The sequence below is a fragment of the Protopterus annectens genome, chromosome 8.part0, assembly GCF_019279795.1.
Source record: "Protopterus annectens isolate FY-2018-M chromosome 8.part0, PAN1.0, whole genome shotgun sequence".
Taxonomy (NCBI): Eukaryota; Metazoa; Chordata; order Ceratodontiformes; family Protopteridae; genus Protopterus; species Protopterus annectens.
The window spans coordinates 456,323,521-456,350,236 of record NC_056741.1 but is presented as its reverse complement, the minus strand read 5'-3'; the positions used below and the strand labels follow the sequence as shown (position 1 = coordinate 456,350,236).

At 44.5% G+C, this 26,716-nt stretch overlaps 1 protein-coding gene across 3 annotated transcripts in view; it reads right to left on the bottom strand.

The window, feature by feature from the left end:
* The window catches only part of INTS3 (integrator complex subunit 3), a 2,345,436-nt gene that overhangs the window by 560,981 nt on the left and 1,757,739 nt on the right, over positions 1-26,716 (bottom strand). For all 3 annotated transcript variants that reach the window (XM_044079970.1, XM_044079971.1, XM_044079972.1), the window contains one exon: positions 20,250-20,325. In XM_044079970.1, the coding sequence (XP_043935905.1) occupies positions 20,250-20,325 (76 nt within the window). The remainder of the gene's footprint in view (positions 1-20,249; positions 20,326-26,716) is intronic.

Here is a 26,716-nt window from a genome sequence, read left to right as displayed (position 1 = left end):
CCTTGTCTTGTGCCATAATCAGGCAATCGTCCAAATAAGGATAAATTTGTATTCCTTCCATCCTGAAAAAGGCAATCACTGGAGCCAGAACCTTTGTGAACACTCTGGGCGCAGTAGATAAGCCAAAGGGCAATGCAGAGAACTGATAATGTAAATTTCCAGCTCGAAAACGCAGGTACTTCCTGCAACTGGGACTGATAGGAACATGAAGATAAGCCTCTTTTAGATCCAAAGTTACCATCCAGTGATCTTTTCCCAGCAGAGGCAAAAGCTGTTGTAATGTCAACATTTTGAACTTTGGAATGTCCAAATAAGTGTTGAGGAGAGATAAATCCAAAATCGGTCTCCACGTGTTCCCTTTCTTTGGTACTAGAAACAGGCGGGAATAAAACCCTAGACCCACTTCTGAAGGAGGTACTGGCTGTATGGCTCCCATGTGAAGAAGTAATGAAATCTGTTTGTGAGCCTCCATCCTTTGCCGAGGAGGAATGTCTAGCATACCTTTGAAAGGAGGCAATGTATGGAAATAAAACTTGTAACCTTTGTTTATAATGTCCAACACCCATTTGTCTTGGGTGATTAAAAACCAATTTTGCTTGAAGAGAGCTAGCTTTCCTCCCAAAGGAGCTGCCAGGCAAGAAGAATCTGGCAACCGAAAATGCAGGTCATTGGGCCTGTTTACGAAAGGACTGGCCCCTACCCTCACCAGCAGATTCAGCAGGCGAACTCCATGTTCTAGGCCTAAAGGTACTCTGAGCTCTGCCCCTACCACGCCTAGATCTACCCCTAGACTGGGAATCAGAAGAAGGGTACGTCCACCCCTTAGCAGGCCAATTTCTACTAAACTTAGGAGGTTGAACCTGCAAAAAATCTTTAACAGTCTGCATAGACTTAGCCTTGTCCTCCATTTTCTTCAAAACAGACTCCACAGGAGGACCAAACAAAACTTCGGACTGTAAAGGGGCATCCAGAATTCTAGACTTAACATGCTCAGATAAATTCTGATCCTTAAGCCAGGCATGCCTACGAAGAACCGAACCAGTGGCAGCCACTCTAGAAGAAGCCTGCAAAGCATCAAAGCCACACTGCAAAGAATGTTTCCCCACCTGTTCAGAAACATGCACCAAATCTTGCAATTCTTTACACTCTATGCCCTCTGCCAGAGCATCCACTTTAGATTTTAGCTGAGAAAGGAGGAAATTCTGATATTTCAACATATGAAACTGGCAATTTAAAGCCCTCATTGCTAAAGTAGAAGAGGTGTACACCTTCTTACCCCATCAGTCCAAAGCTCTAGCTTCCTTATCTAGAGGAACCGGATTCTTTACAACAGAAGCCCTAACACCCTTAGGCCCCTGACTAATAGTTTCTGGGTCCCCTAGGACTCTTATATAGGTATTTATGAGCCTCAGGTACCCTATAATACCTGTCCGGTTTAATTGGTGCAGGAGGCATAGAATCTGGATTAAATGAGGCCTCCGAAAAAACATCCTGAACAACATCCAAAACAGGAGGAATAGCCAAGGGTCTGTGCTGTGGTAAAAACAAGAACTCTCTAAGCCTCTTTCTGGAATCTGAGTAATCCTGTCCTTCCCACTTAAAATGTTCCCTCATAGAGTGTAAGGTTTCTGAAAATGAAAAATCCTCTGGAGGGGAAGCAGAAGGAGTAGAATCCTCTGCATCGGAATCCGAATAAGGAGGAAAATCTTGAATATCTTCAGCAGAGGACTCAGAATCATCTGAGGCCTGCTCCAAAATTTCCAAGTCTGGCTCTACCCTGGGCCTCTTATCAGGAGGGGGCATGGAACCTCTAATTAAAGTAATCAAATCTTCTGCCATTTTAAGCATATGCTTCTTAGGTACAGACCCTGAAGAACCAGAACTAACTCCAGAAGAAGGCAAAACAGACCTGTCCTTAGAAGGAGCCCTAGAAACAGTAGCAGAAGGCCTAACCCCCTTAGGCAAAGAAGGGAGAATAGTAACCTGAGAGGCCCCTTCAGCCTGACCTGACTCCTGAGGCCACATCCTGTAAAATCAAGGTTTCCCACTGGGACTCAACAGAAACTTCAGCCGGATCCACCTGTTACACTGCAGTATCTAAAGGACCGCATCCGAAATGGACGAATCATCCTGTCTAGGCTTTACAGATTTGTCTTTACGCTTCTTCGTGGAAGCGGCCGGAGGATCCGACGGCATATTATAATTACACCGCTTGCCAAAGACTAACCTAGCGCAATCTAGCCTTCTCTTAATAGTGCGCTTATTAAACCTAGCACAAAACCGACACCAGACTACCTCGTGCTCCGGTCCCAAGCAAGGGATACAAAGCGAGTGGTAATCCCTATGCGGTATCTGCTTCCCACAAGAAATACAATTATTCACTTTTTCTGACATCCGTAAATAACTGAGGCAAGAAAAACAAACATGCTCCCCAACGGGGTACTTAGCCCAACTTGGTATGTCTGAAACTCCGAAAACGAAAAATTTCAGAAAGCCGAACGGCACTTGCAACGCTGCTTCTGCATCGGACCATGCGGCAAAAAAGACTGAGGATATGACGTCGGTCATGCGCTTTTATACCCTGACGCTCTGATGTCAGGGCTGTGCGCCCATGACCGACGTCAGCCTAATACTTTGGTATTCGGGCCGACCGAGGACAGCGGACTACCCATAAGTAAGGACTGCAGCAATGTGAGATGAAGAACATCAATGTTTTCCATGACAAATACTTGAGGTCACAAGAAGAGGCTGGTTCAAAAGGTGCCATTGTCAAAGCTTGTAGAACTAGTGATAAATCCCATGGTTGAACAGGTTCTCTAAAAGGTGGCTTAAGGTGGCTTCAGATGATTCACACCTTTTATGAAGGTCTTGCACAATTTATGGGACATAAAAGAGGAATCTTGGACACCCTCATGAAAGTTAGAAATTGCAGCCAAATGAACTCTAATGGTAGAGGCCGATAGACCCGATTGAAACAGGTCGGACAGATAGTCTAATATTATCGACACTGGTGCTGAAAAGGGGTCTACTTGTTTATCTTTCAGCCAACAGGTAAATCTTTTCCACTTGCTCAGATAAGTAATTGTAGTGGAGGACTTATGAGAAGCAATGAGAATATCACGTACTGGTAAAGAAAGATCATTCTGCCTGGCAATCAAGGGAATTGGAGTAACCAAGCCGTTAGCTTCAGGCTGTTGGGATGAATCAGGTTCTGTGGGTGTGAGATCAACTCCGGGATTGGATGGAGGATCAATGGTCAATCTAGTAGGTGAGGCCAAGGGAATGGGAACCAAATCTGTCGTGGCCAATATGGTGCGATGAGGATTACCTTGCTCTTCAACCGCCGGGCTTTCTTCAGAAACTGGGGAATGAGAGGAAAGGGCAGAAATGCATAAAGAAGACCCGAGGGCCAATCGTGGACTAGAGCGTCCCTGGGAGACTGTCCCGGAGGGGTAATCAGGGCGAAGTAGTTGCTGCATTTGCAGCTGGCCAGGGATTCAAAGAGGTCGCAGCAAGGACGGCCCCAGTGGTGGAAGATCTCCGCCGCTATCAAGGGATTCAGGGACCACTCGTGAGGTTGCAGAATGCACCTGCTGAGTCTGTCTGCTATCACGCTGGAACTCCCGGGAATGTGCGTTGCTAGAAGAAAATGGTTGGTAGCCATCACCCATTGCCATATCCTAATGGCCTCTCGACAAAGGGGGTAAGATTTGGTTCCACCTTGCCTGTTGATGTACCAGGCAACCGCCATGTTGTCTGACTGAATTGCAATTGTCCCAGACGGCAACAGGGGATGGAATGCTTGCAAAGCCAGAAGCACCGCCCTCAGCTCTAAACATTTATATGCAGATGGGCCTCCGGTTGGGACCAAGTGCCTTGGACCGTCTGTCCCTGACATAGCCCCCCCCCCACACCACATCAGGGAGGTGTCCGTGGTCACTGTGGCCTTGGGTTGCTGGGGGAAGAAGGGGCGAGACCATTGAGAGAGATTGTGTGACATCCACCAATTTAAATCCTGTTTGCACCTGTGGGTTACTCGAATCATGGCTGAAAGAGGATGCTGAAAAGGATACCATTGGGTGAGCAGTAGCCATTGTAGAAGCCGCATGTGAAACCTGGCCAGGGGAACTATGGGATGGAGGCTGCCATGGAACCCAACAGCTGTAGGACCGAGTGAGCCGTGGATTTTTCCTTTGAAAGGATTGGAATTAGTTGATGCTTTATCCTTAAAATTCTGTGCTCTGGAATAGCAGATTTATAGCTTTTTTGTGTCCAAGATAACCCCTATGAATTCTGTCGACTGAGATGGGGTGAGATTGGATTTCTGCCAGTTTATAGTTATACCTAGACTTTGAGCAGTGAGTAGAGAGCATGTCAGGGCTTTTTCCAGTAGATGTCTGGTGGGGGTGGAAATGAGCCAGTCGTCTAGGTACGGAAACAGCTGGAATCCTTGAAGTCGCAAGTGAGCTGTGACAACTGCCATGCATTTTGTGAACACTCTGGGGGCTGTAGAGAGTCCGAAGGGCAGTACTCTGAACTGGTAGTGACTGGCTGCTGCACAGAAGCACAGAAATCTTCATGATGGCCTGTCCACCTTTATGTGGTAGTACGCATCTTGAAGATCTATACAGCACATCCAATCGTCTTTTTCCAAAAGTGGGAGGATAGACTGTATAGTGACCATCCGGAATTTTTGTACTCTCACAAACTTGTTCAATACACTGAGATCCAAAATTGGTCTCCAGTCCCTGGTTTTCTTTGGCACCAAAAATAATCTCGAGTAGAATCCGGATCCTAACTGGTCTGGAGGGACTATTTGAATGACTCTTTTTCTTAGCAGCTTTTCTATTTCTAGTGCGGCTTCTTCCCTTTGACTGGGTGGAACGTCGGGAAGATTTTTTGAAGGTACAGGACAAAGATCAAAGGGGACATAATAACCTCTGGTTATGATCCTTTGTACTCAAGAATCGGTGGTGATGGTTAGCCAGGCAGAAGGGTACAAGGAGAAACATCTCCCAACCACCTCCAGAGGAAAGGCGTTGAGCTGCTCTTCAGGAGCGCTGGTAGGATTGACCAGGGAAAGAATCCCTGGAACCCTGGTTACATGGTCCCCCTCTGCTCTGAAAGGGGCATCTTCCCTGTGAGTCCCCCCCCCCCTCTGCCTCTGGGGGAGAACTCGGCCTGTGCGTCACGATTTCTTGAACCATATTTTCCCACTCTTTTGGTTTCGGGAGAAAGCACATTGAGGGGAAGAATAAAGGACACCTATGGCAAAAAGGGTCTTACCGTCTTTGCTCACATCTGGCCAGTGTGCTTTTAACTTTGGGCCCAAACAATGAGGAGGGCTCAATGGGGGCATTAAGGAAAGAAGACTTAAAAGGTTCCGCGAAGTTGCACAAGCGCATCCAGGCGTGTCATCTCAAGACCGCAGCTGAACCCGCCGCTCTAGCTGCTCCTTCTGATGCGTGAGATATCGATCGCATAGAGGAGTTAGATATAGACTCAATGGTGGCCAGCTGAGAGGCTACTTTGTCACAGACCTCATCAGACACTGCACCAGCCAAGGTTTCAGAGAGCTCAGAAACCAGATCCCTTTGAAGCCTGGTAAAATGTGCCATATAATTCAGGGACCTGATAGCAAAGGTCGCTGAAGAAAGGTGCACTTCCCTATTCTGTCCAGGGCCTGGGACTCTCTGTTAGGTGGGGATGGACAGTCTGGCTTTCTTCTTCTGCCAGATCCTTTTTTGTTGCGGCCACCACCAACCAAAGCATCTACAGGAAGACCTTTGGACCAATGGGGGTCTGAAGCAGGAGGGGACAAGATCTTATCTGGCCTCCAGGGAATAGCTTCAACAGTATCTGGGGCCTTCCAAGCACGCTGCACGATGAACTTGACAAGTTCATCCGCAGGTGGAGTAACCCAGGAGGTAGGGGGCCGGGCGCGAAAAGCCTGCAGGAACACAGATTCCTCAGGGGTCGGATTAGAGGGCTGTCAGTCACCTCTCTGTTTCAGGATTTCAAGGATATCGCCAAAGGATACCTCAGAGGGTGACAGAGGGGATCCTTCCCCCTCATCGAAATCTGTGTTTTCAGTGAGAGACTCCTCTGTGGAGTCCATGTGCTTCCTCTTACATGAACTTTGCCGGTGTACCTCCTCAGTGGGAGAAGCTGGGGAAGACAACGGAAAAGGGGATTCCTGAGGGAATATGTCCTGAGAAACCTGCACCCAGTGTCCGCTAGTTGCGACTTGTGAAACCAGTGTACCAGAGAAGGGCAGAAGTATAGACAGTCCGGTATCGCCAGCAGCAGCGAAAGCCTTCTCCATCAGTTGGAAGGCTGGTCCACCCGGAGAGGAGTGTATGTCAAGGACAGGGAGCACTCCACTCCTAAGTGGCTCAGCCTGCCGACTCGGAGTCCCTGGATGGCTGTGGAGCAGCAAGGTATGCGTATCACAGCTGATGTCCTGGGTCGTAGCAAAACTTTCCTGCCACAAAGGCAACTGCGGATCCTTAGTGAGATCCATAAAGGGAACTGCAGAAGGAGAAGACTGTACTATATCCATGGACTTCAAAAGCAATGAAGGAGGAGAATAAGAAGGGGTCTTTGGAGATGGGTGATCACCTCCCAAGGAAGGATAGTTCCTGGGGGGTGGAATACCTCTGGCCAAGAATGCCTGGTCCACAAGACGCAACACATCATGTTCAGAAAGACTTCTAGTGGACCTCACAAAGACTGAGGGAGAAACAGGCCTGTCCACAAAGGATGCAGACTCGGTGCCCATCTCAACTGATCTCGCCGAGGACAATGATGCCGAAAAAGACTGAACTACTGTAGTCTGCACCGACGAAATCATCGGTACTGATGTGACTGTCTGCACCGACACAGGGATCGGTGCCGAAGTGGTTGTCGGTGCCAAAACTGGAACCGACAAAACTGGAGTCATTAATAAAGGCCTCGGTTCCGAGGAAGATCTCGGAGCCGATGCAGCCAAGGTCTGCGCCGACTGAACGGTCGGTGCCGATGCAATGGTAAAGGTCTGAACCGAGGAGCCCCTCGGTGCCGATGTGTAGAAGGCTGCAGGAGAGGACGGAGCTGAAATCACTAGTGGAGCCGAAGGCCTCGGTGCCGAAGGTATGGGCACCGAAAGCACTGGGGCTGACTGAATTTTAGCCTTTTTAGATTTTGGTTGGTGAAAGTCCCCAGCCAGGGACGAAGGCAAGGATTTAGCCTTAGCAGAAACATCCATTTTCTTATGGTCTTTGGGAGGAGTTGAGACCTCTGGCCCAGAAATAGCCTTTGAAAAGGGAGATTTTAGAAGTCCCTTCAGTAACAGTTTATTTTTCCTTTCTAACAAAGTTCTATTAGAAAAGTTTTCACATATATCACAAGGAGGTTCAACAGATAAATGAGAAGCTCCCAAACAATAAACACATAAAGAGTGTGCATCAGAAGTAGGTAGTTTTGTCCACAATCAGAACACCACTTAAACCCCAGACTACCCTTTTTTTCTGACATATTAATAAAAAGAAGTACCAACAATGGTACTAGAGAGTACCCAAAGGTGTGAAAGAGAAAAGGAAAGGATTACCAATGATGGTAAGAAGAAATTACCTCACGGTAAAAAGGTTAAGTAAAGGAAAGAAAAAAAGAACAGGAGGAAATTATGAACGCTAGATGCGATAAGGCAAGAGACAATAAAATATCAACTTTTCTGACAGAAAAGTAATTTGTAAAGTAAATAAACAAACAAATAAACAACAATTGACTGTTCTTACAAGAGAGTAGCTTGACACGACCGGATGGCGACGCGGCAAATGAAATCTGGGGTAACAGGGAGAGGGGGATTGTGGGTAAGAGTTTAGCTTGAGAGTTTGAAGCTGACGTGAGTTTGGAAAATGGCTGACTCTATTCCGAGCTCGGAACCGATACCCATGCATAAGGAATGAACAAGGATTAACAATATCAGATTCACTATTTCCAGGCTGTGACAATGTTGACTCCATAAACTTTTTAGGTACCACTGTAGTTTCCTCATATGCAGTCTTGCATATGGTATCAGTAGAATGCAGGATGCCATGAACCCCAAAGCCTGCAGAATTTGTCTTGTAGATAACTGGGGTTTTTGTTACCATTTGCTTGAAGTAAGTAGTTGCCTTTGTTTGTCTGGCATGAGGAAAGCCATCTGGGCAGTTGTATTCAAGCTTGCACCCAGGAATGTTATCTTTTGAGAGGGTACCAGTTGTGATTTATTTTCGTTTGTGTACCCTAGGCATGTTAGAAGCCTTTTCACAAACGCCAGATGCTGATGAAGAATGTCCTTGTTTTCTGCTTGAATGACACAGTCGTCCAAGTAAGGATAGATTTTTGTATGCTTCTTTGTCTGCAAAATGCAATTACTGGTGCCAGGCACTTTGTAAAGACCCTGGGCGCAGTAGATAAGCCCAAAGGGCAGTGCAGAGAATTGGTAATGGATGAAGCCAGCCTTGAAACGGAGGCATCTCCTGCATGATTCCCTTATTGAGATATGCAGTTATGGCTCTTTTAAGTCTAAAGTCACTAGCCAAGCGTTCTTCCCCAGCATGGGCAGAAGCTGTTGCAAAGTTAGCATTTTTAATTTTGGAATGTCCAGGAATGTGTTAAAAATGGATAAATCCAGTATTGGGCGCCAGGCCTTGTCTTTTCTGGGTACCAAGAGCAGTCTTGAGTAAAACCCTTGTCCTTTTTCCTGGTCTGACACTGGCTGAATAGTCCCCCATATCCATGAGGGATGTAACTTGTTTCTGTGCCTCTGCCCATTGATTTTTTTGGCAGATCTGACCAACCATTTGGAATTGGTAGAGTGTGGAAAAGAAATCTGTATTCCTGGGATACTATGTTTAATACCCACTTGTCCTGGGTTATTAACTGCCAATTTTGAGCATAAAGTGCTAATTATCCCCCCAAGGGAGCTGCCAAAAGATAAGTGATTGGTGATGGCAGAGAGAAGTCATTGAGACTGTTTACTGTAGGGTTGCGCTTTATTTCCTCCAGATTTGGAGGTAGAGGTGCCCCATTGCTTTGACCTGTAAGAATCCTGTGACTGGTATCTAGAACCTTTAAGGCACTTGGATTTGCCCCATGGAGCTCTGTCGGACACAGGAAAGGACCCATTTTTTGTAGGCCAGTGTCTACTAAATCTTGGTGGCTGCACTTGTAAGAAGTCTTTTACAGCTTGCATAGACTTAGCTTTGTCTTCCATTTTCTTTAAAACCTCTTCTGTCTTAACTAACAGAGTATCATGCTGTAAAGGTGCATCCAGCAATTTAGCTTTAACATGATCAGGCAAATTTTGCTCTTTCAGTCAGGCATGCCTTCTAATCACAGATCCAGTAACTGCAGCCCTGCAGGAGGCCTCTAAAGAATCAAAACCACATTGCAAAGTATGCTTTCCAACTTGTTCAGCTGCATGTAATAATTCCTGCAATTATTTATTCTCTGCACATTCAGAAATTAACATAATTTTCTGTTTCAGCAATCCAATAACATGTTGTTAATACTTAATCATATGAAATTGACAGTTTAAGACCCTGATTGCCAAGGTTGCAGATGTATAAACCTGTTTTCCCCATCTGTCCAGTGCCCTTGAATCTCTGTCAGAGAGGGTAGGATTTTTTGCTGTTGAGGCCTTAACTCCCTTTGGACCCTATGAAATAGTTTCAGGATCAGCAGCAGGATTTTTGAATAAAAATCTGTGGGAGTCAGGAACCCTGTAATATCTGTCTGGCTTACTAGGAGCCGGAGGTAGGGAATCAGGAGTCATGCTTGATTCCGAAAACACATCATCAACAATGTCTAATACAAGAGGTACAGCCAAAGGCCTATGCTGTGGGAGAAGAAGGAAATCCCTAAGCCTCTTTTTTGATTCTGAGAAATCTTGACTCTACCAATGAAAATGCTCCCTCAGAGTATGCAAGGTTCCTCCAAAGGAATAATCTTCAGGAGCAGATGCAGATGGGATGGATTCCTCTGCATCAGAATCCTCATAGGGTGGTACAGAAAATTCCTGATCAGAAGAGGAATCAGTAGAAATAGAAACCTGATCTGAAGATTCATAATCAGTGTCTTGCCTAGGCCTCTTATCAGGAGGGGGTTGGGAACCCCTGATCAAGGTAATTAGGTATTCAGCCATTTTGATCATCTGTTTTTTGGGCATAGAGGCCTGAGCACGTGGCTCATGCGTCAGAATTTTAGCTTTAGAAGTTGTTTTTGTCTTTGGTTTTGAAGCTGGTGTCGGTTTTATATAGAAATGCTGAGGCCTGATGACACCCACAGAAGCCGGTGCCTAGTCAGCGGCTCCGGACCCATCCGAGGGAGAGACATCCGCGGGTACAATACTTTGAGAATCTCGCGGCGTGCCGGACTTCACATGGGTCTCAGTAGAGGCCTGTGACTCGAAAGTAGCGGGTATCAGGGGCTGCGAAAGCGCCTGAGTACCGGCGAACCGGCAACTGGCTTAGGAGAAGCTTCGTCATCGGTTTTGGACCTCGACGGTCTGCCTCTGTCCTTTTCTTTGCGTTAACTCCAGTAGTTGGATTGCTATCCGACGACATTTCAGGATAATTAAATCTGTTTCCAAAATATTTTGAAGCAAAGATATACAGACGCTTAATAGTGCGTTGGTTAAATCTAGCACAAAACCGACAGCTAGGCACATTATGATCTGGGCCTAGGCAAGGAATACAGTACAAATGGAAATTCTTATGAGGTGTTTGCTTCACACAAGTAATGCAATTATTAACTTTTACTGACATCGGTATGGAGCAAGAAAAAGTTTTCCCAACTTCGGTTCTGAAACTCGAATTCGAAAATTTCAGGAGTTGGCCGACCGGCACTTGCGAACTGCTTCTGCTTCGGGCACCGCGTGGCAAGAAAAACTAAAGAAAATGGCGTCGGCTGCCTGTTTTATACCCCTGATGTCATGGAAGAAGAGACAGCAAACGACGCAGGACCCAAGACATTGGAATTCAGGCAGACTGAGAGCAACTTGCCTGCAGATTACCCAAATGTAATGGCTGCAACAGTGAAACATGAAGAACATCCTGACTTTCCCAACGAAAATGCTCCCTGAGAGTATGCAAGGTTGCACCAAAAGAGAAATCCTCTGGAGGGGAAGCAGAGGGAACAGAGTCCTCAGCATCAGAATCCTCATAGATAGATAAGGGTAAATCCTGGTCATCAGAGGAAACAGAAAATTCAGAATCCTGGTCAGAAGTATCATAAGCAAACTAAGTCCTAGGTCTCTTAGAGGGGGAAGGCTGGCTTCCCCTGATTAAAATAATAAGGTCTTCAGCCAGACTTATCATTTGTTTTTTAGGCACAGAGGCCTGACCATGTGGTTTGGGTGTCAGTTTTCTAGGAATGGTTCGAGTTTTAGGCCTTGAAGAAGAAGATGGCATCGGTTTAATACGCAAGTCAGTAGGCCTGAATACTCCCCTCAGAAGCCGGTGCCTGCACAGCGGCTCCGGACCCATCCAAGGTAGAGACATCCGCAGGTTCCACAGTTGAAGCATCATGCGGCATACCGGACTCCGAATGGGTCTCAGTAGAGGCCTGCGAATCTGAAGTAGCGGGTATCAGGGGCTGCGAAAGCGCCTCACTGAGTACCAGTGAACTGGCGACTGGCTTAGAAGCGTCAACAGCTTTGGACCTAGGCGGCCCGTCTCTGTCTTTATCTTTGCGTTTTTTGGAATGTCGATAGACGGATGGCTTACTGAAGACATAACAGGATAATTGAACCAAGCACCAAAATATTTAGAGGCGAAAATATACAGACGGATAGTTCGTGGTTTAAATAAGGCAAAAAACCGACAGCGAGGTACGTTGTGGTCAGTGCCTAGGCAAGGAATACATTATGAATGAAAATCTTTATGAGGTATTTGCTTTTCACATGTAATGCAATTATTTACTTTTACTGACATCGGTTTAGAGTAAGAAAAAGTTTCCCCAATGGGGTACTTAGCTTTTAGTTGAAGACTTTGGTTCTTTAGCTTGAAAATGAAAATTTCAGGAGTCTGCCGACCGGCACTTGCGAACGGCTTCTGCTTTGGGCACCGCACGTCAAGAAAGACTGGGATAATGGCTTCGGCTGCATGTTTTATACCCCTGACGACCAGACGTCATAGAAGAAGGGACAGCAACTGAAGCAAGACCCAAGACTTTGTTAATCAAGCTGACTGAGGGCTACTGCAAGCAGATAACCCAAATGTGATGACTGCAACAGTGAAACACGAAAAACCAAAAACATCCTCTTCCTCTTTGGTTCAGTGGAACTTCTTGAATAGTTCCCTGGGATTTCAGTACCTGGAGCACCTTTGGATAAAAATTCCAGTTGCTTTCAAAGTGGCTGAGTAATGCCCATGAAAGGTGGAAGAGTCTTCCACACCAAGAAATATACTTTTCGGATGATGGAAAGAACCTATGAAGCTTCAATAATTTCCTCCCAGACTGGAAGGGACAGGGAAAGATGCAGAGATAGGGTTGGTAGTCACAGACTACCTGGCTTGTCTGGACAAGGCTGTTTTTGAGCAGAAGCATGCTGAGAGGGTTTTGGAAGGAGAAGTTTTCCCAACACCCCTCTTACTTCTAGAAGGTGGAGTGTGAGATTGTTTCCTAACATAAGGAGTTTTAGCTGGGTAATTCCTTTGGAATTTAGGAACTAGGCACAAAGATGCATTTTAGGCCCTGCAACTCTTTTCCTTCCTCTTCAAGGAAGTGAGCAAGTCTGCTGCTGCAGTCCAAAACAAAGCCTTATTATCTTAAGGGAATGTCCAGCAGTTTAGCCTTAAAGTCACTTGAAAGAGGCTGAAGCCTCCACCAGGAGTACCTCCTTAAAACACAGTCAAATGCAGCTGCTCCAGCAAATGCGTCAGCTGCATTATAGCTACATTTAACGGAGTGGTGTGCCACCTGGTCGGAAACTCCTGAAGTGATAAAAGCTGTGAATTAACTTCCGAGTCAGGAAGAAGCTGAGTAGCCTGTGCAAGAACAGCCAAGCATACTTGATATATGAGTTTAGTAACGGATTGCATGGAAGGTTAAGGTGGGTGAGGTATAAACCTTTTTATCTCCATGGTCTTACTCTCCTTATCTGAAGGGAGAAAAAGAAGGGAATGGTAATAGTCTAAAGGTTTATCAGCAGCCACTGAAACAGTGACAGGGTCTGGTGATGGACATTTGTAAGGAAATTTACAGTCCTCTGGAACTTTATAGAAGCTATCTGGCCTTTTAGGGGCAGGGGTTTGAGAGTCCGGAGTCTTTGATGCAGATGAAAAGGCATCAAGAAAAGCTAGTAAGACCGGAGGCACAGGAGAAATACAATCCATTTGAAGCAAGCCATAGTAACTTTTCTGAACCTCAGAAACCTGAGAGCAGTCCCACCTTAAATACTCCCTCATAGTGCCCCCAAAAGTGATATCCTCACTAGTGAACTCTGTACCATTGGACTTTTCCTTGGGGGAAGCATACTCCAAAGGGGATGTAATCTGAGCAGAGTATGCCAAGGATTCGTCTTCTGACAAATCCTCTTCTGAAAAATCCTGCACTCCAATCCTTTTGTGCTGAGAAGATTTAAAAGGAATAGGAAGGGAAACCTCTGAGGGAATTTTAAGGGCAAAAAGGCATTGAACAAGCCATGTGAGAAAGCTTGCCAATCAGCAGGTGGGTCCTCAGAAGCAGAAACATATTTGGTTTTCTGTTTCTTTTTAAGAGGAACATCCACTCTATGAAATGTGGAGGGACCAGATGTAGGCCTATATTCAATCATGTTCGTTGGAACATCTTCCCTTACTACAATATGCAGAATACTTTGAGGGCCTTCAGGAAATGCTGAAGCAGACATCTGTAAAGCCTCCGAGCACGTGCCGATGGCAGGTTCCCTTGCGGCCTCCAAAGTAGTACCTTCCTTAGAATCCAAGCCAAAATCCGGATGGGCTTCCAGGTCTTCCTCAACCTCAAGAGAGACTTCTGGAAGGGGAGGCGCAGCTGAAGCTTCAGGTCTAACCTTCTTAGCTTTCTTCACAGCAGGCTCAGCAGAAGTCCCCGACTTACTCTCAATAATGTTGTGTGCTAACCTTTTCAGTCTCTGATTCTCAGGGTAAATATTAAGAGAGGAAAGGTAGCTATCTAAGGTCTTAGGGATGAAAGCTTTACAAATAGGGCAATACTTATGGTCATGGTTGGGCCCTAAGCAAAAGAGATACTGGTTGTGACGGTCTTTATGTGGAATTTGTCTTCCACACTGGCATTTACCTTTTTTGGATGACATGTAACCTCACCAAAAAAGCAGTAGAAAAAAATATAAAAGAAAATCCCAATGGGGCACTTATCTGAAATTTTGTATCCAGCAAACAACTCGGGCTAGCAGACTGACGATCGTAGATGGTGTTCGGACTGGCGGCAGAAAAAGTTCTGAGGATGGTACATGTGGATGTCACTTTTATGGCCTATGCCGGCTGCTGCCTTACTTCGCAGTGGATTAAGTCTTTTGCATAGTGGCCAAACTCCGGGCCCGCCTTTGGCAGTGAATCCCTCATGTTAAGAATACCTCAATATAAGAAAAGAAGGACATCAAAGGACAGTCTGGCTGAGTTGTCTGGGTAGGGATGCCCCCAGATTTAGGATTTCTGTCTGGGCTGTCTAGGAATCTTTTCCTAGGCATTCTCTCGACCTTATAGGGGGTCCCGGACACCCTACAGGCAAAGGAAGTGCACTTCACAGTGTAGTTTCTCTGGTATCTGAGAACTGAAACAAGGAAAATTTGTTTGCAGTCCTTCATATCCCCCTGTTCTTGCAAGGTTTTAAACAAACTGGCTGCATCTGGGCCAAATAACAAAACTATACTCATAGGATTGTCTAGAAGTTAGGCTCCAATGTTCTCATTGAGGGACTGAGAGCTTAGCCATGCATAACGTCTAGTCATTTCGGTCTAATAGTTCAGAGCTCTGAAGGATAGGGAGGAAGAAGTATGTACCTTCTTTCCCAATCTAGCCAATGCTCTGCTGTCTTCATCTGAAGGAAGAGCATTAGCGGCATGTAGGAATTTAGATATCTAGTCTGTAGTCATGGAAAACATGGAAGGATCTGCCAACAGATTTTTGTACAGGAACTTTAAACCTTCAAGTACTTTATAAAATCAAGCAGGCCTTTTACGGGTTGGTGGCTGAGAATCAGGATCAGTGGGCATAGATGCAAAGGTACTGAGAAAAGCCTACAGGAAAAGAGGGACAGGAGCAGGAGTTCCTACCTCTAAAAGATTATAATACCTATCTGGCACATCAGAAATCTGTTTTGATTCCCATTTGAAATGTTTCAACATGCTACAGATGATTTCCACAAAAGAAGCATCTTCATCAGGGGAATCAGGGGAAAGGGACTCTTCAGAGGTCACTTGGCCTGGGGATTGCATCTGCAAGGAGTAGGTCAAGGAGTGCTCATCAGAGTCTGAGTCAGCCTCCTCCTCCTCAGATAATGATTCTAAATGTCTCTTTTGGGGTGTAGCAGGAGTAGGAGCAGATGATGAGAAGGTGGAGGCTTGAGGGCCATTATGGTCTTAAACAGGCCCTGGGAGAAATCCATTCACTCTTTTTCATTACATGTTTGAGCATTTTTAGTTTTATGCTTTGTTTTTTTACTTAGGTGCGATGTCTGCTTTCAAAAGATGTGAAGTTTCTGATCCCTGAAGTACCTTGACAACAGACCCTGGTATTTCCTCCCAAAATCAACTCTGCAGTACACCTTCAGGTCCTTTGGAGATAATTATATGGGGTTCCCCTTTCTCACCAGTGTGGGCAGACATAATGTTGAGCCTAGGTTTCTTAAATTTCTTCTTCGAGATAGTGAAGACATCAGAGGTGGAAGGCTCCACCATCTTAGGCTTGCTGTGGCACTTAAGGTGCTGGGTATTCAAGTATGTGTTGAGAGAAGAAAGTCACATCCATACAGTTTTAGATACTGGCAAATCATACAATTCTTATAATTGCGCTCTACGCCTAAACAGGAGGAGGACTGGGAGTGGAGATCCTTATAGGGAATCTACTGAACACAATCGTACTTTTCCCTCCTAGATGACATTTAATAAAGTACCAAACACCAATACTAGTAAGAAAAACAAAGAAGGTTCCCCAATGGGGCACCTATATGAACCAGTAAAGGAAAAAGATAAAGGACCACACATGGAAGAGACAGATGGATGTAAGTCCTGCATTTGGACTGGCAGTGAGGTTTACACTCATATGTCCTCTTATGTACCCATTACACCTGTAGGCTTAAGTCATACGGTGGATGTATGGCTCTAAGAAGGTCTTGGCTTTGGTACCCTAGTCAGATGTCCAGGTTATCTGTTGAGATAACCAAACAATTTGGAATACTGCAATAGTGATCTAAAGAAGGACAGCTTTCCAATATGCAGGCAAATGCTAGCTGAACAGAGGGCTTCCTAGCATTATCAATAGCCTTTGAGACCCTGGTCAGCAAATTCAGTGGGAACAAAGGGTTGATACATAACAGCCACACCCAGAAATACAGCTAGTGGTCACTCCAACAATGGAAAACATTACTGGTTTGGACTGTTACAATTTCCTGGCTACAGCAGATCTCAGAGACTAAACATATGCCTTTCTTGATCACCAGAGAGTGAAGACAATAAGTAATGATCTCTCTTTCCTGATCTTAGATGAAACGTGGAATAAGAATGATTGTGTGCAAGAATCTCACATGGTATGGGAAAGACAGAGAACATGCCCACCATAAACTCAGCCGTGCTATACTGAACAAAACAGAAGAGGGGCACAACCACTTCTTCTACAACAGCATATGACAAACACACATTCCCAGCTTTTGAAAGATCCTGATCAGGCACAGGCTTTTGAATATAAAACTCCAAAAGAGGACTGAAAGCGTGTCTCAGAGGATATTCCAGCATGTTCACATCTTTTGGGATGTAAACCATCAAAGTATTATGTCCCTTCTCCATGGCCACATGCCAGACAAACACTGTCTACCTGACAGTGGTATTAACCTATACCTCATTGCTTAAGATATCACATGGCAGGATGCTTTGTCTTACCAACAAACTGCTTTCTCTCAAAGAGCTTATGCCAAATAAACTTCTTTTAGCTCCAGCTGACTGACATGGACCCCTTGGGGTGACTCCCTTCACCACATTTGAGCCACTTAGGTGAGCCATCCACCACACCCAAATGATGCATCACTTTTTTCAGGATTTGTAATACACTCTTTTGCAAGACTCTTGAGAAGGATGATGGGGTCTGCCTACCACTCAAGCCCAACTGCTCCAAGGGTTGGACACCAATATTTGGTCAGTGAAAGTGTGGTGATGCTGACACCACTGGCAACAGTCCATTACTGCACCCACATCCTCAAGCAAGCACAAAGGAACATACAGATTATTGTACCCAATCAAATTAAAAGGTGTAGCAGACTCTGTGCCTGTCTTCATCCAGCTGGCCAAGGCTAGGACCTTCTAAATCCTCTCTGTGGGCAGTAATGACAGTGAAGTGTATCCAACTCAGCAAAGACTTTTATCTGTGCAGGAGCTGGGAAGGATTTTCTCCAACTTATGGTGACCCAACAGACTGCAACCAGGGGAGTGCTAAAACAGAGTTAATTCCAAGTACAGTTTGGATGAAGTTATCCACTGCCAGTCACTGAGGTATGGGAACACCAGGAGATTCTTCGATTTGCCCACAGGAGACAGCACCTTGATGAAGACTAGGTACCAAGTAAAATCCAAACAGAAACGGCTAATATAAGTGATACTTACCCAGAGCAAACTAGAGGATTATCCTGTTTGGCATCCAAAATATCCACTAACAACTAGTTTCCCTGCAAGATCAAAGTCAGGATTCACTGCAGGGTGATCATCCAAATCTAGATGTAATAGATGTGCAGGTTGAAGCTGCTGAACTCAAGAAAAGAGACAGAAACTGTAATTTCACTTAAGAATCAGGAAAAGGGAAGATTAAAACTCTACAGCTCCTCAGCAACAAATTCTGAGCCTGCTATCCCAACTTCCAGTGAAACAGAAGGATCGTGGGCAAAGGGATATCTAGCTGACAGCCAGCTAAATCCAGCATGACTCTATAACACATTAGTGCTTTTTAATGGTTTTCCAAATGAGGGTGAATTCAACCACCCCAAACCTAGAATGGCAATCCCAGGGCCGTATTATTCAGCAACTTGCTAGCAGAGGAAGGATATTGCTATGGAGATGCTTAAGGGTGATCCCTGAGCTGTAATGAAGAGTCTTTCTCATTTGGAATTAGCAAAACCATAGAAGACGAAGGTGAGGAAGATGCAAAAGAGGGGCATAAAGGCCCTCAAAAGAAGTTAAAGTTAGTTTCCTGTTTTGGAAGTCAGTGACTGGGAAGGACAGAAAGCAAAACTCCCAAGAAATTAGCATCCAGTACGTTCCTCCAGCGCTCCTCCTTTACAGAGGACACTCTCAGCCATGTTATCCTGTACTGAGTAAAGCATCTGCGCAAAACGTTATCTCACTAAAGAGACCCAAAAAATGCCCTGCCTAAGTCCACACTCAATCAGGTCCTAAAGCTTTTCCAGAGACTTTCTTGCAAAGTTAGACTGGAACTGCAGTAGAAGAAATGAACAGTTGAGTGCTGTAAACTCCAGAGTGGCTAAAAAGAACACTGTCTTGATGCATGCATCCTACATTCCAGGATCTATGCTGGCTAGAAGAGATGACACAGTGGTCAGTCCTGCAATGATGAAAGTTGCTTTACCCACTTAGGCAGGGGCTTGTAAAGGATGTCAAATTTCTGGAATTTAAAGGAGCACAGGCCTGATGTATCTAGGACACACTGATGGCAGCCTGACTGATCAGTTTTCAGAAAAAACACCAAGGTTTCTTCTCCCTATAAACTCTGACAAGTATTTCATGGGGGAAGGGATAGGGTTATCAAAGCCAGTCACAGCTATTATTTAACTGTCAACCAGGTACGTGGACTAGTCTGAATATCTTCCAGCCACGACCTAAGCTCTGTGCAGTGCAAATAACAACTACATAAATAACTACAACATAAGAAATGTAATACATACAATACACAATAAAATTAAAAATTTGCATTAGCTTTGAAATTTATACAAAGCTGAGTAACAATAGAGTTAAAAAGGTATTAAGTAGATTCATAAAAAAGTAGCAGTTAGCCATTCTCTATAAAAGACTTGCTCTCATTTACAAGAAAAAGGATGTCCCTTTAGCTTAGTCTTGAAAACTTCCAATGTAAGCTGTTTCTCACAAAGCTTAGGGACTCTCCAATGGAGCGGTCAACTGGTTGAGCGGTGGAAAGGAACTTAACTTATTATCCTCCTTCTTTTAAGAGTTAGGACCCTTGGGATATTCAAACTCATAATGACAATCAGTGTGAGGGAGTGCCAGCCCCCAATGCATGTGGAAAATAAGTTCATGTTTGATACTGCACTAAGGTGAACACTAACCAAAAGGTGCAGGATCTCAAGGAACCAGACTCCTGTTCTTGACTGCACACCAGCAAAGAGCAGAATGTGCTGAGGAAAGGCCCTAATGTACAGCAGACTGGCATCACAAAACATACATTCACACATTACACATCCATTTCTGCCATTCTCTGAATGCCACAGCTTATGCCCTCTCAGTCACAATCCATGTGTTGGGGCAATTAAACTGATGTTGACTAATGAGTTACTGAAATATATACGCGAGGCAACCACAACAAAGCTGGTCTCTGCCAAAACATTAGCATATAAAATCATACTACCATGGACTGCCAACTGATTAATGAACCTACACACTGGAAGGATTAAAGGACTGGGTGACAGCCACTAGAAGACATTTCTCACATTCCAACTGAAGGCTGTGTATTAACCACTATAAAGCTGCCTTGTTAGGGTGACTAGAGAGAAGTACCTTCAAGGCATATGACAGTGACATTGCCCACAACAGATCCCTTACTTCATTCTTGTGTACTGAGGTGAGCACAGACATCAAAAACCCCTCAAGTGCTGTACAATGTGGTGGCTGATAATGAAAGGGGAGATTAAGGACACAGTCTGCAGTACGGAAATTGTTTAGGGGCTGTCTTTTTATTCACAGATTCAACTCTTGAAGGCAAAAAACAGCAAAGTACTCAGTAAAGGGTTAAAATTCCTGCATATCTGTGTTCATTAGAATAAATAACGAAAAATACTCATGTACTTACTTAAGATGTTCAGGACGGAGTCTTTACGAAACATGGTAAGATTTCCCATCATCACCTGACAAACCAGTTCTTGGAGCTAAAATTACGAGAGAGAAAGAAAAATGCATTCTATCATTTTAAAAGGCATTTCACTTGATTTTTTTTCTTTTGTGCTCTACTGTTAAAAAACCCTCAAGCTATGACTGGCATGTGTTCTACTGCTTCTTATCATTAGGCACAGTGCTACACCATATGCAGTGAGTTCATTTTTCATTCCCGTACAAGTGAATGCATATGTCCAATACCTATGAAAACAAATCAAAAGAAAAAAAGTACACTTGTTCTCAGACAAAAGGCCAAGAAGTGATCTTATTCATTTGAAACAGATTCTACCCACACCGAGATTAACAGGATTACTCTTGCTGTAATTAACTTAGCTATGCAGCAGTATACAAAGAGGTGACAGCAAACTTCAGTCAGGTACAAGAGAGGAGCATGGCTTTTGAGCACAGAATGGAGCAAAGGTACAGCAGCCAAAACAATCCACATATTCACAGAAGCAGATGAGCATTTCATTTATAAATGGACAACTAGGATTACTCGGCATCACAGCTAGTTCAAGGGGTTAAAGTTTCTGCCTCATACCATTAGTGCCCACGGATAAAACCATCTCCAGTAACCGTTTGTGCAGAGTCTGCATGCTCTCACCACTGCTGTAAGTACATTATTTCCAAGTACTTCAGTTTCCACTCACCATCAAAAATCAGTGGCTGACATAACGGTCCAAAAAATATTACCACTGCTGTTGGCCTTATGGGCAATAGTACGGCTAAAAAAAGATCTACAATGAATCAGTGAAAATACTAAGTTAACAAACTACGTCCCACTTATGCATTCTGCCAATAAGTGGGCAGCCATGGCTCACAAGTATAGTTATTCTGATGAATCAGCCTATCAGCACCACTAAGTTGTGCTTCACTGAACCAAAATTTGAAAATGCTTATGCATGAATATATGTGTATATGTTTGCAAATATAACCTGGCAAATGCATGTTTTTGGTGACAGTTTACTTCAGTTTGTTTTGCCAAAATCCTTGCTTGCCAAAGAACAGAATTCATACGTCCTTATCAACAGTTCCAGTGGCATGTGTGCTTGGCATGCATGAAGGTAAGTGGAGTTTTGTTCTAATTACAAAGCGTCCTTGTGATATGCAGGGAGGTAGTGTGTGTGTGTGTGTGTGTGTGTGTGTGTGTGTGTGTGTGTGTGTGTGTGTGTGTGTGTGTGTGTGTGTGTGAGAGAGACTGAGACAAGGCATTAGAATAATAGCTACAGATGACGACAGATTTAGTGGCATATCTATGTGAAGGCTTTGGAGTATGCACATGTGTATTTCCAGGTTAGGACTATAAAAAGCACTAAGTAAGGTTTCAGTGTACTGCATATGTGAAGGTTTATGTGCAGTGTGTGCACGTGTGAGCGCATCTTATGTAGTGGTATTTTAGTGAAAGGGTTTTTTGCTAAGGTAATGTGTAAGACCATTGTTAGGAGAATTAGTAGGATTACAGTTAGGTATAGCACAATGAATAAGGTGGCAAAGCTCCCCTACCCAACCTCACTTGTTGTTGTTCTTTCGGCTTTTCTAGTTTTGGCAATTTGAAATTCAATGAGACAATTTCGATAGTTTGAATGTCAAGTATGCTGATTTTTGGCATTTGCTAAGATAATCTAGAAAACTGTCTGGTTAAGAAGGCAGTATAAAACATAACAGTGCATAACAAAAATAAATTATGCAATTTCTTAAGTGCTGCAACACATGCAGGATTGTCTACTGTAAAGATACTACCACAAATCCAGGAGTGTTATGCACAAACCCATTAGGGTTTTCCTCATAATAATATGGGTTTGCAGTAACCTCTGCTCAAAGTACACCACAGCATGTTTTACTGCACACATATAAACATATTTATATGTATCTATTACATGAGAGGACCATGAATAAATATCAATATAATGAAACTATCAAAAACTTGTTTAAATGAAAAAGTCATACTAGTAAGGGGAATGAACCTCCTTATTTAGGAGAGGTCACACACCACTTGCAGCTCCAAAATTCTTCTCACGAAGTAATGGTGACAAAAAAAAGTCTTCCTGGACAAAAATGCAAGGTATGCTATACTCGTTAATTCACAGAGTAGCAGGTTCAAGTTTTCCAATAAAAAACAGAAGTCTCATTGAGGAGCCGGAATTTTTAATACAGGAACATATAAGAAAGGGAGAAGCCAATGACAATTAATTAGTGCCACAGTGAAATCTGGAGATGGCTGCTAGGTGAATTTGCACTGAAGAATAACAAATAATAATGACTGGGTTCTAGTATCCATGGAGGATATTTCAAGTGAGACCAGAGGAAGGGAAACCATACCTGTGAAGGCTAGAAGGGGGCAATGAGGATGACTGAGCTCTTCAACCTGCTTGCTTTCTGCAAGAACTTTGGGACCACAGGAAGAGGAGGATAGGCAGACAGGAGACTCGGGAGCCAATCGTGAATCAGAACATCCCTCAGTGACTCCCCCAGAGGGGGGATCAGAGGGAAGTACTTGCTGTGTTTGTTGTTGAGGGGTGAGGCAAATATGTCGTAGCAAGGCTGGCCCCAGCAGCTGAAAATCATATTTGCTACTTTTTGATTGAGGGACCACTCATGAAGAATTAGAATGGACCTGCTGAGTCTGTCTGCCAGCGCGCTGGTTTTTCCCGGTAAATGCACTGCAATGAGAAAGCGGTCTGAAGAGATCACCCATTCCCAGACTGTCATGGCCTCTTTGCACAATGGGTACGAATGGGTTCCTCCTTGTTTGTTGATGTACCAAACTACTGACATGTAGTCTGTGGACTGCAATAATGTCTAGAGGGAAAACATCCTGAAAGGCTTGCAACATTAGAAGGACTGTTCTCATCTCTAGGACACTGATATGCAACTTGGTCTCCAAGGGGGACCACATGTCTTGGACCATCTTTCCCAGGAAATGCCCCCGGCTGCGAAGCATCCGTGGTCACTGTGGCAATTTGTGAGGAAGGAAGAATGGCCTGCCCAGAAACAGGTCATCTGACTGAATCCATCAGCAAACATGACATTTGCAGATTGGAATGAGTCTTATGGGAAATGATAGAGGCTGGTAAAGAATGGACCACAGTACCACCAATGTTCACTGATGGATTCACATAAAGAATCCTGCTAGAGGAACTAGAAGAATGTCAGCTGATATCGACCCAAGAGCTTGTAGCACTTGTTTTGCTGGATGGAACAGATGAGACAGTATGACTCCCACCTGATTTCTCAATTATGTGATGTGATGAAGAGGTAATGATGCCACTTGACTCATAGTATTCAGTTGAGTTCCTATAAATTTCAGAGTCTGTACAGGAGTTAGGTTCAATTTGGAATGGTTTATTGAAATGCCTAAGAAGTTGGAGATCTGGTACAATTAATCCCTGGTTTGTATAAGATGATGCTTGGATGGGGCAGTGAGAAGCCAATCGTCGAGATAGTGAAACACCTGGAATCCTTTGAGTCTCAAGTGAGCTGCCACAATTCCCATGCATTTGGTGAACCCCCTGGGGTCTGTGGTGACCCTAAAGTGCAGTGCTCTGAATTGGTAGTGATTGGCTCCCAGCCAAAAGCATAGATGTCTCCTGCAGTGCCTGCTTATTTTGATGTGATAGAATGCATCCTGGAGATCTATACAGCACATCCAACTGTCCTTGAACAGAAGAGCAGGATGGACTGAACCATAACCATTTAGAAAGAATAGTTGTGTAAAATCGTATCATAACTATAGATGCCCTTCTCTTCCATGTTGCAGTATTCTTACTGTGGGTTCCTCTGCCTCAGATGACCCAAACGTCGGCTCCTATACAAAAGTTTTCAGCCTGGTTGCTGTTGGTGTGTGGGATGTCACACATAGGGCCATAAACCAGGGACCTTAAATTTGACGTCTGCACACACAGACTCAGAACGAACTGCCCAGTCGGACAGTAGCCTAGGAGATGCCAAAAGATGTCCTTCAGACTGGTGACATGCCACAGACTGTCCAACAATTACCCTAGTGCCCATAGGGGCTCTATGAAGGCCCCTAGACCTGTAGATATGAAAATAGGGGTTCAGGAGGGAGGGAAGGAATATCACAACATGGAAGATAAGGACATCTATGGTTATGGTAAGATTTTACACAACTATTCTATGTCCTTATCTTCCATGCTGCAATATTCTTACTGTGGGAGAGTACCACAGCTCAGGAAGGAGGAAGGGTTTAGTTTCATAGCATAGTACTAGGCTATCTGCCCTGGGGCATTTGTAAGCCTAGCCATAGTGATGTGGCTTTTGCCACCCCGTGAAATGGTACAAAAATGTACAGAATAAATCTAGAATACTGTGCCTCTGTCTAGTAGTGACACAATGAAGGTCCCCTTATATAATAGAATTAGTTTACTGTGCCCCTGTCTAGCAGTGACACAGATGTGACCCCTGGAGTAAACTTTCGATCTCCCATCCACTCATCAAGATTTCTCTTGAAGAGAGTCAGTGAGGGGCTCTGCCTAATACGAACTGGGATCATGTTCCAAAGCATGGGAAGCCTCTGGGTTATGAATCTATCCCTCCAGCATGTCCTATTCATACTTGTGCCGAGGTTCAAGTCTTTAGCTCTCGTGGTCCTGATGGATTTGGATTTTTTGAGGTGGAGCATGTCCATCAAATCCTGATTGGACATGGCCTTGTACGTCAGGCAGAGATCACCCCTGAGCAGGCGGTATGCCACTGAATAGAGCTGAAGTTTCTTTAGTCTGGCGGAATAAGACATATGTTGGAGACCCTTGATCCTTTTGGTGAGGTACTTCTGTGGTCTCTCCACCTGTTGCAAGTGCCGGGTGAGGTACATACCAAATGGAGCATTGTACTCAATCATGGGTCTGATGAGGGAGGAATATAGGGGTACAATGACATCCTTGGATCTGGATGTGAATCCCTTCATGATGAGGTGTGCAAGGTAGAATGTTTTTCTAACCACTTTGGCAACGTGGGTGTCAAATGAGAGGTCGCTGCCTACTTGGGTCCCTAGGTCTCTGATTACTTTTTCCGTACTCAGTGGGTTGCTGTCTATGTGATAATTTGTGGGTACTTTGTTTTTTCCAAAAGGGATGACTATACATTTTTGGCATTTAGTTTAAGGTCGTGACTACGGCACCAGTTGTCCGTTTCAGTGAGGCCTTTTTGTAGGATGTGTGTGTCTGCTGGTGTATCGACTATGGCGCCTAGTTTACAGTCATCTGCGAACTTTGTCAGCCACAGCCCTCCCATGTTTGCTTTAACATCTGAGAAATAAATGCCGAACAAGAGGGGTCCCAGGACAGATCCCTGTGGGACACCACTTGTGACTGGCTTTGAGTCTGACATTGCTCCAGCGATTTTAACTTTATGGGTTCTGTCCTTTAGCCAGTTTGCAACCCATCTAGTGACACAGGGGTTTACTTTTAAGCTGTTTAGCTTATCTATGATGCCTGAGTGGGGTATTGTGTCGAAGGCTTTAGCCAAGTCCAGGTATGCTGTATGGACTGCTTTGCCCTCATTAATGGCTCTAGTGACTGTTTCGAAAAAGTCAAACAGATTTAAAAGGCAGGATCTGCCCTTCACAAAGCCGAACTGGGTGGGGTCAAGTGAATGTAGGTCCCCTATGTTTCTGTTTATGAGTTCCATAATGATTCTTTCCATAGCTTTGCAGACCAGGCTAGTTAAGCTTATGGGGCGGTAGTTTCCAGGGTCTGTAGAGGCACCCCCCTTGTGGAGTGGGACCACTGTTGCTGTACGCCAGTGTACAGGTACATATCCCGAAGTAAGGCTAACGTTAAATAGCATTTTTATGTGTGGGTTTAGCTCCTCTTGGAGTTCACGTAACACGCACCCCGGGATACCGTCAGGTCCCATTGATGCTGTGTTTTTTGCTTTGTTTAGGGTGGTTCTCACTTGGACATCTGAGATGACAGGGATATTACATTCAGCTGGGATAAGTATTTCTTCTTTTGGGGGTGAAGGAGGCGAGAAATTTGCACTGAACCTGTCAGCCAGAATGTGGGTTCAGTGTATTTTTTGTTGTTGTGAACCAACTCTGAGCATATCTGAGGGTTTCCGCCCAGGTTTCTAACATAGCTGAAGAAGGCTTTGTGGTTATCTTTAGTGTCCTTAGCGATTTTTCTCTCAAAGTTTGCCTTGGATGTTTTTATGAGAGAACGTAGTTTTCTGCTAATGTTGATCAGAGACGTCTTCCCTTCATGGGATTTCGCTCTGTCGTGCAGTAGCTTCCTTCTTTTGTTATACAATTTGTTTATGGCTGAGGTCCACCAGACAGGATGCTTACATTTGGTGGAGAGGGACTTGGATTTGTTTGGGATTGCATGAACCATGCATTCTTGGATATGTCCATAGAAAGCATTTGTG